General features: G+C 45.9%; 1 protein-coding gene across 4 annotated transcripts in view; it reads right to left on the bottom strand.

The window, feature by feature from the left end:
• Positions 1-1,401: 1,401 nt before the first annotated feature.
• The window catches only part of DAAM2 (dishevelled associated activator of morphogenesis 2), a 205,539-nt gene continuing 193,034 nt past the window's right edge, over positions 1,402-13,906 (bottom strand). For all 4 annotated transcript variants that reach the window (XM_040612105.1, XM_040612104.1, XM_040612101.1 and 1 more), the window contains 2 exons: positions 8,863-9,033; positions 1,402-6,884 (listed from right to left, as the gene is read on the bottom strand). In XM_040612105.1, the coding sequence (XP_040468039.1) occupies positions 6,669-6,884; positions 8,863-9,033 (387 nt within the window). In that variant the 3' untranslated portion in view covers positions 1,402-6,668. The remainder of the gene's footprint in view (positions 6,885-8,862; positions 9,034-13,906) is intronic.

Raw genomic sequence — 13,906 nt, 5'->3', positions numbered from 1 at the left:
TTATTTTCAGCTGGCCTTACTTAACTCCTTCCTTTGAAGCAATCCTTTCCTGCCCCCTCCTCCTCTGAGTCACGCTCTTGCTGTCAGGATGTTGCTCAGTTTAAGTAAGCGAGCTTATGGCCATGGCCCTGCACTCCCTTCCTCTCTTGGACTAGTTATGTTCAGACATGGATTATGAAGTCTTAGGTAGTAGGTCATTTTTTTTTTTTTTTTCCCTTTAAGTGAATCTCTGTGTTCCCGGTGTTTTTCTGAAAAAGCAATGAAAAAGTGCTTTACTCACGGTCTTTTTAAAAGGTACCTTAGATATGGTAACCTGGTGGCTCCATGATTAGCTCTTTACCATTGCGAGCTGCGGGGAGGATGCACTTGTGTTCCATCCTGTTGCTTGTCCCTCCAGAACAAACTGTGAATTTTGTCAGCAGCTCTGCAGCAACTGTATCACATGAAGAGCTGCATGCTCTTCACCAAAGAGTAAGACCCAGATCTTAGCATAAAGGTGCACCCAGACTCCAACTCACCTTCAAGACTTCCCAGTAATATGCACAGAAAATGCGACTACAAAGAAATTTACTGAGACGCAGTGGGGGCAATATATCTTTAATTTTTTTTGCTTTTGTTTTTTAGTATTACAGTATATTCTTATAAAAAGATACAGGTAAAAAGGACACTACAGGATTTGTACATTTAATTCACTTATAGTCTTAAACTGACTAAGAAATGAGGATACGCCAAGGCATTACAGCAGCACACAACTTCCCGCTTCCATAAGCAGCACTGTACTTTCTAGCTTGGCGTGCAGGGGCACCTCCCAAGGTGACCTGCGAGTTTCAAGCTGAGCAGGCTTCCAGGGGAGGGGAATGACTGAAGATGGGGATGGTTTGGTGTTGAGCGCAGAGGAGCTCAGGTACCTGACATCCCTTTACAATTCTCCTAAAAACTGCAAAGGTCTTCAAAGAGCCTGTTTAAAGGAAGCATGAAGCGGGGGAAATGGCTCATCACAGAGGCTTTTCTAGATTGCTTGGGTGAGAGCTCCTAGTGGCAGACAGCTGAGAGGACCAAGCCCTTTGCAAGCTCTGTGCAACATCTTGTAAACAGAGGAAACTGTTTAAAGGAGAGTTTTGATCCAGATGCTACTTTGAATTATGCTGGTGTAAACCCAGAGCAACTTGTACTGGTTACAGTGGATCTATTCTACATTACCACCCGTAACAGAAGACTGTTTTGGAAGCATCCAGACTCTCTTTTGAAACGAGGTGCCAAACCACCATGCTAGACTAACAGCATCCTTCTCAGCAGGCACAGCGAGCAAAATTGGGCCAACCTCAGGGGATGCTGGTCATCAAAACTACTGCTTAGAGTAGTAGATAGTTTTATATATATTTTTATATATATATATATAAATATATATATATATTCTGTATTTTCAGCTGGTCAAATTGTGTTACTCAGGTTGCCCTCTTCACCTTTGATAACAGAAACTGAGGTGGCCAAGGGAGGCTACCTGTTCGGATGGCAGGCAACCGGAAATCTCCTGTGTCAAGTACAGAAGCCAGGGAGCCATGGCCAAACACCTGGTGATTGCTAGAGTTTCCACAGGTAGAAAACTAACCAGTAGAAAGATGTTGGGTTTGGGTGGGGTTTTGGTTTTTTTTTTTTTTTTTCCCCTGGATAATCTATAGAGAAGGAGTGGAGGAGGAAAGGGGGAGAGTAGAGGAAATCCTTCTTCCTTGGCCTTGAAGATAGGAAGGAATATTAGCTCTGAGGGAGGAGAACTGTCCCAGATTGTCCCACCAGCATGTTAACTCTGGTGAGAAGTTACAGGGCTTGAACCACTTTTGCCCATCTATCCAAGTTTTTCTGGCATTACGGACAGAATTTGTGTGGAAGGGTGAAGTTGGAACGAGAAACTGCACAGCTTAACTCTTCCCAATCTTTTCACTGTGATTCATGACAAGAAATAAACAGGTTTTACAGAAAATATATTAAAATATATTTAATATAAACCTGCGTCAGTTCACCACATGCTTTCAAATGCATGCTTTCCCAGAGCCAGGATCACCAGGGACAGAGTGATTATGGCAAAAGGAAAGGGTTTTTTCTTCCCTCCCTTCCCACACCAAGACTGCTCAGATGCATCCCCTTGCCTAGCTCAGCTTGCTGCACAATAGCCAAGCCAGCTGTCTAGCCGGTGTAATGCCCTGGCACGGTCTCAATAGTCTTTGCTGTAATGCAGTGTATACATACAAACATAGCAAACTAAAATAAGGCAAAATAAATAGAGGTGTCAGATTTACAGGTTCCCCTTAGAGATTCCTAAAACCTTTTTTTTTTTTAAAAAAAAATCATATAACCCCCAAAAAAACAAACAAACAAAAAAATCCCAAACAACCAACCCAGAAACAAAACTGCATATATCATGTACATCATCAACTGTACAACTGATCTCCTTTCCCCTCACGGAAACTCCTGACACAAGCTTCTCCCATGCAACCCAGCTCAGAGTGTGAGCTTTCCTAAAGAAGAGGAAAGATTCAGCCAGAGGGGCTTACAGTTATGGAAACACCTGCCCCACAGTCTCCCACCAGGGCCCCTCACAATTCCTTTCCCTTCCTCAGACATTGTGAACACGTTACGAAAATGCTTCCGAAGGATGCCCAGGTCGTCTCCCTAGTGGGGAGTCTCACACCCCTGAACACTAGTCCTACTTCAGCTCTTGCAGGGAACGGGTCCCCGGACAGTAGCTGTGCTGCAGGGCATGGAAGGGCCTTGCTCCCCTGAAGTCACTTTACCTTGTAGCATTTCCAGAGACTTATGACCCATTGAGAAGAGTGACCCAGATCAAAGGCAGTGGGAGGGGGAGGGAGTTCTTCAGTCTTTTCCGGAATCATCCTAATGCAACCTGCTTAAGAACAATGCTGAGACACAGAGGTGAGTGAGCACTGGACCTCTAGGGACAAAGTCTGCAGACTTAGAGAGTACCTCCTCTTCTAGGTGTGAAGAACTTAATCATAAAGTTAGCAGTGACTACATTTCTGCAGGAAGCAGAACAAGCCCTCTATTATTACCTTCTTTCTCACATCTCCTCCTCCACTTATTTCTAAAGACAGAGTGATTTCACATAAAATGCTGGTGCTAAACACAGGTACAAGGACATCAGCAGACCCCAGCTCTTCTCCAGCTCTCAGTGCAATGAAGAGCTTATGCCTCAACGTTGTATCTCATGACTGCTTGCTATACCTGCTCAGGCTCTGCTAGCACTAGAGGACAAGAAATAAGATTTTAATTTCTCCTTCAGCACTCAGCAACTCCACCACAACTGCTGATGAAGAACAGAGCATAGATGCACTGACAGTACCCAAGAGATGAGAAGAAAGGACAAATTTGGCTTCAGCAAGAATCTGATGCCAGGCCCTAGAGCCAATTTTTTTCCTTATCTTCTGTGTGGCTAGCCTCATCTCATGCAGTAGACCTATTAATGGACCTCTCTGCTTGTCACCACTTACATGAAATCACTTCTTGCCTCAGTGTATAACTGAGCTTTTCCAAAACCCTCTTTATGAACACTCACCACGGAGTCAGGAGCCAGGGGGGACTGTCCATCATGCTGAACAGAACACCATCACAGATTCAAAACAGGAGTCTGGGGCACTGGAGTGCTGAGAAAGTTGAGCTGCAATGAATCAGGGGCATAACTCTGAGCTTTCTGTCTGTCCCAGTAAGTATCCCACAGCTGATCTGCAGGAGTTGTGCAATCATTATTTGTGTATGAGTCAAGGAGGTGGCAAAATTACAGCAGCTTTCTTTGTCAGTGTGGCTGGAGCACTGCATACCATCGTACAGGATCTCTTTAAATCAGGGCTCAGCTGTGTACACAGATGGACAGAGGGCTTACCATTCTCTCTGCTTTTGCTACATTTGTGGCCTGGCAAAGTGACTTCAGTTTCAAAAAGCACAGCACAAACCTGGTTTGACAAATACCACGACAGGGGGGATGGGGGTGCGGGGGGATGCTGTATTTATATTTAAGGGGTTTGCCCTGAGGTGTTTCTTCTCTGACAGCACTGCCATGCTGACAGTCTGCCTTATCAAACAAGTACCTGGGGAGCAAGCAAGCAGCCGTAAATTGGACAGAGCCATGAGTCACATCACCTTGCACCAGGGCTGACCTTGGCATTACACCTGAATTTCTGGGTGAGTCTTAAACCCAGGGAGAACAAAGAGAGGAAAAAATCTACAATGTTCTAATCCCTAAAAGCATCATCTTTGGAATTCAGGGATTATCCAAATCTAAACTCACCTGTATACCAATTTGGCACATATTACCACCTCTCATATGGCTTACATGGCATAGGTTATATGGCATGCTTTAAAACAAGACAAACAAAAAGGGCTGGGATATAGCATGTCTACTTCAGGGAGCAGCAAGGAGCTTGTTAATATAATTTACAAGAGACATTTCTAAAAATCCATTTTGTAATTTAAAATAAAAATGCTTAAAAAAGTGAGAGTTTTTCTTAAACTTTCAAAACCCTTTATGAAATACAGTCTTTCTTCTACAAGGTGCTTGTGTCCACTGCAGTGGGCATTGCTGTTAATAGCTAATCCCAGAAGGGGAGCGGGATAGTAAGGGAGGAGAATGCACCCAGCTCTTGTAAGATACCAGCTCTTTACGATGAGTATTATTCAGAGGCGCGGCAGTCTGGAATGTCGTAAATAGGGAAATTCTGGGGTGGGAGACTCAAAATTCAGTAAACAATGAAACATTAGAGTTTAACAATTCTGACTTTTTTTGCTTCTTTCCATAGTTTACATAATTATTTTACTCTCAAAATGTTCAGAAAACCACCACAGTTTGCTTCTCCAATATCGGTTAGTATGTAATACTGATCAGGCAGTGTGCATGGCAGAGGAAATTCTGTTCTGCAGACTTGGTGCAGAGCCTGAGGTTAAGTCACATTCAGAGAAAGATCAAACCAAATGATTAAAGTGACAAATAGAACTTTTTTTCACTTCCCTGGGTTTCCTTGATGTTTTGTACTGTTGACTGCTGATGCATAGGTGGGTCCTTCTTCTCAAATGTTCCCTCTTTTCTTCCTGTCTAGGAGGAGGAATCCATCACCATTTCTTTCTACTCCTCTTTTCCTTCTCCAGGGAAGATAATAAAAAAGAAAGACAAGGTTCAAAAAAAAAAGAAAAAAAGAAAAAAAAAAAGGAAAAAAGAAAAGCCCATGACTGCCCACAGAATCCAATCAGTTTCCTAGAACCTTGAAGACATACAGAATTCAGGCCTCTTCTTGGGGTTCTTTGCTTTTTCACTGTGTGCTTCATACATCTAGCTTAAATACAAATACTTTTTTTTTTTTTTTTTTTTTTATGGATTAACCCCTCTCCAAAGCCTCCTTGGCTTATACATTTCTGTGTTGTCCTGGAAAAATTCTCAGTTTTCATTATAGGATCCTCTGTGGCTTCATCCCAAGTGATCCCTTCAAAATGAAAAAAGGCTGTGGGCTCCAAGGCTCTCTTTTGACACCATTCGTATCTTACTGAGTTATGCGATTCCCCTAGGTAAGATTGGGGGGTGTGCAGTGAAGGTCAGCCTGTTAGACAGAAAGACCAGTTCATGCCAACAGCAATCACAGCTAGCATGAAGTGGAAAAGAAGTCTTATTTCTTGCAGCCAGCGACCCTGTTTGCTTTTTGCTACTTGTGACCTGCAGATGATACTAGGGAACTCCTGATTTCCATTGGGCTGCACTACAAAATCTTGCACAAACAGGTAAGAAATGTTCTGCTGTTTCCCTCCCAGCCTCCAGCAGCAACAACAGGCTCCGCCGTCATATGCTTGTAACCCCAACCTGGCAGCGGCTCAGTTTTCTAAAGAAAAGCCAGAGCTTCTTTCCTAGAAGATGCATTTCATAGCTTCAAGGCTCAACCATCAACACATTCTGAAAAATCGCTTCTAGAAAAGCAGAATCCAAAAGACTTTTGCAAAGTACTTTATGTTGATCCTGATTCCTGAATTTCAGTTTGTTCCAGAACCTGATTACTTGCTTCTGAGCATCACTTGCTTTGAACAGTGTAGGTCACACAAAAATGCTACACAGAACATGAGACCAAAATAATTTCTCAGGTACTAATCAATGGCTTATAAAATCCAATTCTGGAAGGGAATTGGAAACCTCAAGAACCACATCTTGACAAGCCCCTGAAGGCCAGCCTAGGTCTTGAAGGAGTGACAGGTGTTTACAGAAGCTCTGAAACTAGTCTTGCTTGTTATCAGCAAGATGGAGATCGTGACTGGTTTTTACTTTGGCACACAGAAAATCATCTTTCTCCAGCTGTGAGGCAGTCTGCAAGGCCCAAGTACTTTCTGTCATCACCACGAGGCCTTTGATGACACAATAAACTCCCAGAAGCAAATCTGTCAGCTCTGCATGGCCCAGTCAGAGGCCCTGCTGGCTCCACAGAGGCACTTTTATAATGGTTCAAATTAGGAACACAGAAGAGGGATGAGAGGAAAGCTGATCATGGAAAGGTAATATCTCTAGCCATGGACCAAAGAAATCCTTTGGGGCAGCTGTCAGCCAGGCACCATCGCACACATTCATCTTCCTTGTTTTGTACTTTTTCATCACCTTCTTTGGGTTGATTTTTTTCTTCCTCTTGTAATTAATAATTTAGCTTTGTCACCACCCGCTCCCGGCTTGTCTCTAAGCCTTGGTTTCCTGAACGCTTGCGGTTACGCTTCAGCTTGGATAAGTCTTTGTCAAAGACTTCACCCGACCTTAGTGCTGACACCAGGTCATCAAACTCCCCACTCTCTTCAGAGATGCTTCCAGCTTTTGCTTTCTTTTGTCGCCTCTCTTTTTCCCTCTGCTCTTTTAGCTGTGGAGAAAGACACAGAGGTTTAGGATTAACTAACCGAGATGCCAAACACTAGGTACACTGCTAAGAACCAGCTAAGATCCATCAGTACAGTTTAGGGGAAAAAAAGAGGTCAGGAGTTTAGCCCCAAGGCCATCACCTGTGTCAAGAGCAACAGGCGACCTCGCTGGGCTTCCCTTCCTCTGCACAGGCAAGCAGAGAGCAGGAGAGATGAGGAATGAGTAGCATCGTGTTTGCCTCACAAAGCACTACCACCCTGGCGCAAAGAGGACATATGGGATCAGTCTATGCTGCTGCTGTTTTGCACTAATTTTATAGTAAGATGGTGCCAGCAAAGTAGCCATGTCAAACAACAGTCTACAAGTGATGCTGGCATAGGTAATTACCCAGCTTCTGGGACCAGGCTTGCAGTGACCTTAGTGTGTTAGCACCTACTATGCTGACAGTACCTAACCTAGTGAGTTTCAGGTTAGTTTGGATGTGTTTATACAAACCACAGTCACAAATATAGTCATGAACAGCTTTGCACTTGGGGCATAGCTAGCTAAACTGACAGGCAGAAAGGCAGCAGTCTAACAGGAGGAAAAGGAGACAGGAAAACCCCCAGAAAGCACTATAACATAAAGCCACAAGCTGAACATATTAGAGAATAAAAATTGTGTGAGATATCAAAACATCAACAGAAACCCTATTCACAAACCAGCTCATGTTTGGATGGAGGCAGCGTGTTGCAGCGATGGGAAGAGGAAGACACACTGCCTCAACTCTGGAAAGATAAACTGGTTATAAATGCAAAGAGCCATGAAACAAAACTGCTGATTTTACTAATCACTGGATAGGTCCACCTGTCAATGTGATGCCCTCAGTCTCCCTAGGGTGGTTCCAAGGAGCACGGTTATCCTCCTCCACTGCTCTGCTCCAAGGTGAGTGGAAATGGCAAGCGATGGATGTGGCTGTCGGGAAACAGGCCACTCACTCTGTGTGCTAGCTCTGTGTTGCAGGAAGAGTGGTTCCATAAACAAACTGCACCTCTCTCACAGTGTATTAGGCTACGAAACCATCCTAGTGCTTTAACAGCAACTCCTGCGCTTTCCAGGCTAGCCGAGAGGAAACTTGAGCCTAGGTCCTGGCATTTTATCCCTGTGCCCAACAGTAAGACTGCTAGATCCTGGTGTTTTACCTCTCCTCTTCTGAAAGGCACAGGCCGGTGCTTTTGGCACAGCAAACATTTAAAGCAGCAACTCCCCACAGCGGGGCCTGGGGCCATGGCGGCAGCTGGGGTTAAAGCACCGGCAGGGGGGAAGGAGGCAGGGGACTGCTGAGCTGTTCTCAGGCCTCAGGAAGGGCTGAGGTTAGAGGGGGAGGCTGGTTCACACGAACCCCTGGGGACACACATGTCTGTCTCCCAGCAGCAAAACCAATGATGCACAAAAGCTCTCTCACCGCATCAAGGCCAGGCGCAGCCCCAGCAATCCAGGCATTAAGGCTGGCCAGAGAGAAGTACTGCCAGCGTGGGCTGCAGTAGGTGCCAGGGCATTCACCGTGTCAGGCGACAGGCACGCAGGAGGTGATGGTGGAGTCAGAGCGGAAGGGGACCAGCCGGCAGGACGGGGAGAAGATCCAGCTCCCAGAGCTTTTGCACAGAGCTTCAGTCTGAAAGCGGGATAGCCCAGCACTGGGCAGGGGCAGCAGCATCCTGCAAAGTGCCAGTGCACAACAGGCAGGGCTAGATTTGGTGTCTGAATCCAAAAGAGGGCAATTTAGGAGCCAAACAGTATGCCCTTGAGAGCTGACAGGACAGCCAGCAGGAAAATGTCATCATTTGTGAAGAGAATGATGCCAAAGAGGGGTGGCAGGGAGAAGAACATAAAACAGTGACAGTGACAGGACAGGAGTGTTGGAATTGGCTCTCAACCTTTCTCTCTTGAGACATGAAAAGGCAATAGAAGGAAAAACCTTCCTGTGCCCAGGTCCTCACCATGGCCTCCATGCGTGCCCTGCGCTCCTCTTCTTCCTTTTTCTTCCTCATATTCTCCAGATCTTGCTTGGCCTCTGCAAATGACTGCAAGAAAGTGTCGAAGATGCCAAAAAATTCATCTGGCTGCATCTTCCCCTCGCTCTCTCCAAAATGCTTCAGTGCCTTGGCATACTGTCAAGGGGGCAGAAAACACAAGAGCAACAATTAGGCAGGCAGTTTGGTGAAGACAGTGAGGAAAGCTTATGAGTAACCACACATGTAATCCAATATCCTCTGAGCATTCATGCGGTGAGAGGAGAAACTACCCCCAGCAACAGAAGTGCTTCTCCTTAAGGCAGGTGCCTCTGTCCCTGAAGAATCTGTTCTCCTGGATATCCTTTGGGCAACACAGGGCAACGGTGCTAGAGAGCACTAGTTGTCCACTTACACAAAAAAAACCCCATGTTCAGTGCCTGAGGGTGATGGAGTAATTTCAGGGAATGACCGCCTGGCCACATCTCAGCTACAGCTGTGACCTAGCTGAGGAAATAAGTAGCCTTAGTCCATCCTAACTACCAAACAAGTAGTTTTAGCCCATCCTTTCACCTTCCACCTTCCCCTCAAATCCACTTTTAAAATGGCTGGAGTTAGAGGGTGTTTTTTGCAATAGCATTACAGTCTGTCCTCTCGGAAACCTTTTGCCATGTCATCCATCACACTGGAGTTTTCTGAGTCAGGATGTTGCCTGGGAGAGAGGAGACTATGGACAGACATGGCATGAGAGAGGGGAAGGAAAGCAGCCAGGGCTCCTGGGTAGACTTAAAAGAGAGTGAATACATCACAAGTGGCTTTTATTTTAAAAAGCAAATGTTGAGGCTGCAGGATGCATGCAGAGGCAGCCAACTGGCGGGACTTCAGTCACAGGGTAGTCCTGATTGGGATATGGTAAATTCACAGCAACCCCTGGCTTTTGGACATCAGTCCTGCAGTAGTAGTTGTACTCTCTTCCTTGCTCTCTCACACTCACAAGCACTCCTTTGTACTCATCAAAATGCACTCAAGTACATGCATATATAGTTGTCAACAGCATGTACGCACGTGTCCCCTAAATCCTGTATAAGTATGCACATCCAAAAGCTGTATCATTGCCCAACCACCTTCACTCACACATCTCTGTATTGCAACAGGCAGCACCAGCAACACATTCCAGGCAGCGCTGGTGCCCTCATGAGCAGCTCCCCTAGCAATCCCTGCTTGCACTTTAACACACCATCACTGAGCAGCAGAGCATCCTTACAGACCTCAGTATTTACCAAACCAAACCCAGGCTCTCCCAGGCTATGGACTGCCATCAGACTCTCGTCTGTGTGTATTCAGCTCCTTAACGCAGCCCAACTTCCCTTTCCTTATGTGGGTGCTCTTGCAGAATGGAAAAGACAGTAAGAACAGTTCAGGCTCCCATCCCAAGCACAAAATTAGTTTGGAAGCAGGACTTATAAATCCTCTGGCCCTGTACCAGGTAAAGCATAAACAAGATCTCCCAGTCAACTGCAGGGGGAAGATATCTCCAAGGAAAGCAGCTTCCTTCTGGCACAGCCTGAGAGATTCTGCATCTCCCCTCCTCTGCTTTCCCTGCCAGGCCCACAGAGCAGTTTGAAGCAATAGCTTCATTTTCTTCAAAAGGGCTGCATTCTCAGCCAGAAACAAACAAAGAAACCCAAAGTATCTGGGGGGAAAAAAACAACTGTTGGAAGAAATGCAAGTTGCTTTGAGCTACCAAACATGGCAGGAGTTGAAGGAAGCACCACAGCAGCAAGTCATGGAGGGACTTCAGAGTACAGAAACAGCAACAGATTATTCTCTGGTTTAACTCCTTTTCTGTGAAACCTCTGAAGACACATATATACGCACACTGATTTCCTCTCCCCACCCCTTTCTGCATGTACGTATTTTCTCTGTATATAATGTACACGTAGACTTCTTGAATATTAGGAAAGTGCAGCAGCCTCACAATAATCCATACTGACAAGCACAAGCTTTTCAGCAGAGAGAATAGAGGCTGTCAATATCGCAGAGGGAGATGAAGCACCTCCATGCTCTATATTTTCTTAGCTTGCCTGCTCCAGCATGCCAATCAGCCAGGGGAGCAGGAACGTCAGAGAAGGGTTTCAGCACAGGCATTGCCACTGTCGCTTGAGCACTCATTGCTCACAGATGTGCTACCTGGAATCTCTTCCCACTTAACTTGTGGTTAACTCCTATGAAAATGGTAAATAAGGTGCAAATTAAAAGCAATAACTAGAGCTGCTAGCTAAAAGGAAGGCTTGTCCACCTCCTGCGAAGCCTGAGTCCAGGGGCAGCCCACAGGAGATGGCCACTGTAGCTAGCCGTGCATGGCCTCCTCCTCTGCGTTCCTCCAGTGCCCAGCAAAGGTGAGCGAGGGGGCGCACAGCTGGTTCGAGCCCATGAATGCCCATAGGGGTTTCCCAGCCTCTTACAGAGGCTGGGGGTTAAACAGGAGGGGGTCTTTGCCTGGGGCTTTTGGATCCTCCATACATGGAAGTCTCCGTTAGAGGGTGGTGTTGTCTGCAAATGTTCTCCACATGGCCTGTCACCCAATTACCAGCACCAGCTAGTTCTTGTCACACTGGCAGAGGGGCTTTTGCCACTGCCTCCCCACCACCATTCAGAGGAGGAAGAGTGTTGTTGTGCTGGAAAGACCCAGCAGCCTGGGAGCCTTCCGGAGACACTCATGAGTATAAGGTGTTGCACTCTCTAAGCAGCAGCAAGGAGGGGGCTGTGAACAGCCCACCTTGGCTGCCCTGTGACATGGCTTAGTAGGTCATGCTTACTGTAAAGCAGTGAAAGATGTAAAGCAAAAATCTGTGAGTTAGAGGTACTAAAATAACTACAAAAAAAAAGAAATCTGCAGTTCATTGAAGTAAACATTTTCCTCTTTTCTCTACGCCCTCCGGGAAAAAGCTGACTGAGCAGAGGAAGGCAAGTCAGGAGATCCAGTCTCTGCTGCCAGCTCTGTCCATGATGTGGCTTGGGAACTCATGCTCCCTTTCTGAGCCGTCCTTTCTCCATTTCTTAGAGAACAGAAAGTGTTGCCCCGCTAATCTGATATAGGAAACAGCAAAAAAAGTTGCTCACATCTCTAGGGCACTACGTCAATTCAGTGCACTATTGTAAAGAAAGCCACACTGGCTTTTCACTGTTTAAACTGCAACAGACCTCTCTGTTTTTATTACTTCTATTTCCCTAGCTCTGGTTCTGCAATCACGTGTGCTTTTTCAAAGCACCAGTGCCGGGATGAGGGGCAGCAAACTGCTGGAGGCAGCTTCCCCAACCCTGGTACGAAGCCCTACCTGCCTACAGTGGCTAAAATCACATGTCTGCCTTGCTCAGGGCGTAAAAGGCAGTATGGCACAGACCGAGGTGCTCTGGACCCCTGCCCCCTCTTCTGCTCTCTGCTGCAGGACCTGTGTTATCCTGTACAAATCACTCAACTGCTCCATGGGCAGATTCTTTGCCAAAGAGTACCTGCTCTTGTACACAACTGTGAAATCTGTGGCTAAGTCCTCATGCGTGCAAAACCCTTCCCCAAATTTTGTGATGTGCTGTAATACTGCGTAACAGGAGCTGAAACTTGCTTATTCTTGAAGTCATTTGGGGACAGACGACATAGGCAAAAGCAAGATGATGGAAAACTGTGTTCCAGCAGGTTTTCCACTGTAATACAGGATGGTATCTCTTTTTTTCATTAAAAAATTCATTTCCACACCATAAGGGCCCCCAAGCTCCATGATATAACAGGTCGATGAGTTCAGTGCCAGCGCTGCTTCCTCTGCCAAACTTTCCACTGAATTCATCCTCTTGCCAAAGCAAATCGTTTAGACAGTTGTTTATTTTAAAAAGCCATTTTAGCAAGGAGAGGGAAAGCGGGACAGCAGCACACACACTCTCTGCTGTACTTGCCAACGAAATGCTAAACAGTGGCAGAGGAGCTCTGGAAACGGCAGGAATAGGACTCTATGAGGAGGAGGAAAAACAGCCATGGTAAAAATTTCCTGCTGTCTGCCATTGCGGGAGAAGCCAATGCACGAATGAATTATAACATGTAGCCATGCAACACGAACTGTCTTCCCCAGAGAAGTAATCTTGAGTTTGCTGTTATGAAGGCTCCAACCCATACTGAGGCAATTCAAATAAATGTCTGTTCTCTTTATGGGACAGATTGAGATCAGTTAATGGAAAGAGCCCAGCCAATTTCAGGCAGGGCTGGGCCCAGCTCTCCTTGCACCTATATGCTCTTAAAGGACTCTCCCAGGAGTGACTTTGGCAGCCCCAACATTGAGATACAGGTGCTATAAACATTTCTGATACGTCAGATACCAACCTGCCCCGAAGCATCTGCAGTTCTAAGTTGCTGTGCAACAGCTATGTAATTTATTTACCAAAGGGCTGTTGCTGACAGCAGTCTGTGGTGCCAGCTCATGCCCTTTGTAACACACCTTGTCTTGACTTCCTCAGTCTCCATCCTGCTCCATTCCTTATTTGTTAGCCCCAGTGGCTGACAGAAAATACTAGTCCCCCACGATGAATGACTGAGGCGCACAGCTTGTAACTGGCACTTGGACTACAGCATTTCTGTGTGCTTCAGAGCATTCTGCCGTTAATGACTATTTTCTTAAATGGATTTTGGCTCTCACTGTCCTGCGGTTCTTCGTTCTTCAAAACAGTTACTGTATGTGCTAAGCTTATTAAATGCACATGCAGAATCTGAACTCCTTTCTCCATGATGACAAACGGCCTGCTTGAGAGGAGCTGTCACGAGAAAGACTGGGGATGGACACTTTTCCTACCTGCCTCATCAGCCTTGCCCAGGCAGTGGCCTCCACTGTGCCTCTATAGGGAGGCTTAACTGCGATATTCATCATGGCAATGGCAATACCTGACTAAGCAGACTGTGTTCTTCTGGGAAACATCCAAAACATTTTTTAAAAAGGTCTGTTATAAACCAAGCACAAAATAGAACAATTACAAATCAGTCTAAGTGATC

This window comes from Falco naumanni, chromosome 12 (assembly GCF_017639655.2).
Source record: "Falco naumanni isolate bFalNau1 chromosome 12, bFalNau1.pat, whole genome shotgun sequence".
Lineage (NCBI taxonomy): Eukaryota > Metazoa > Chordata > Aves > Falconiformes > Falconidae > Falco > Falco naumanni.
Note: the sequence above shows the minus strand (reverse complement) of the source record. Positions and strands in the feature narration are given on the sequence as shown.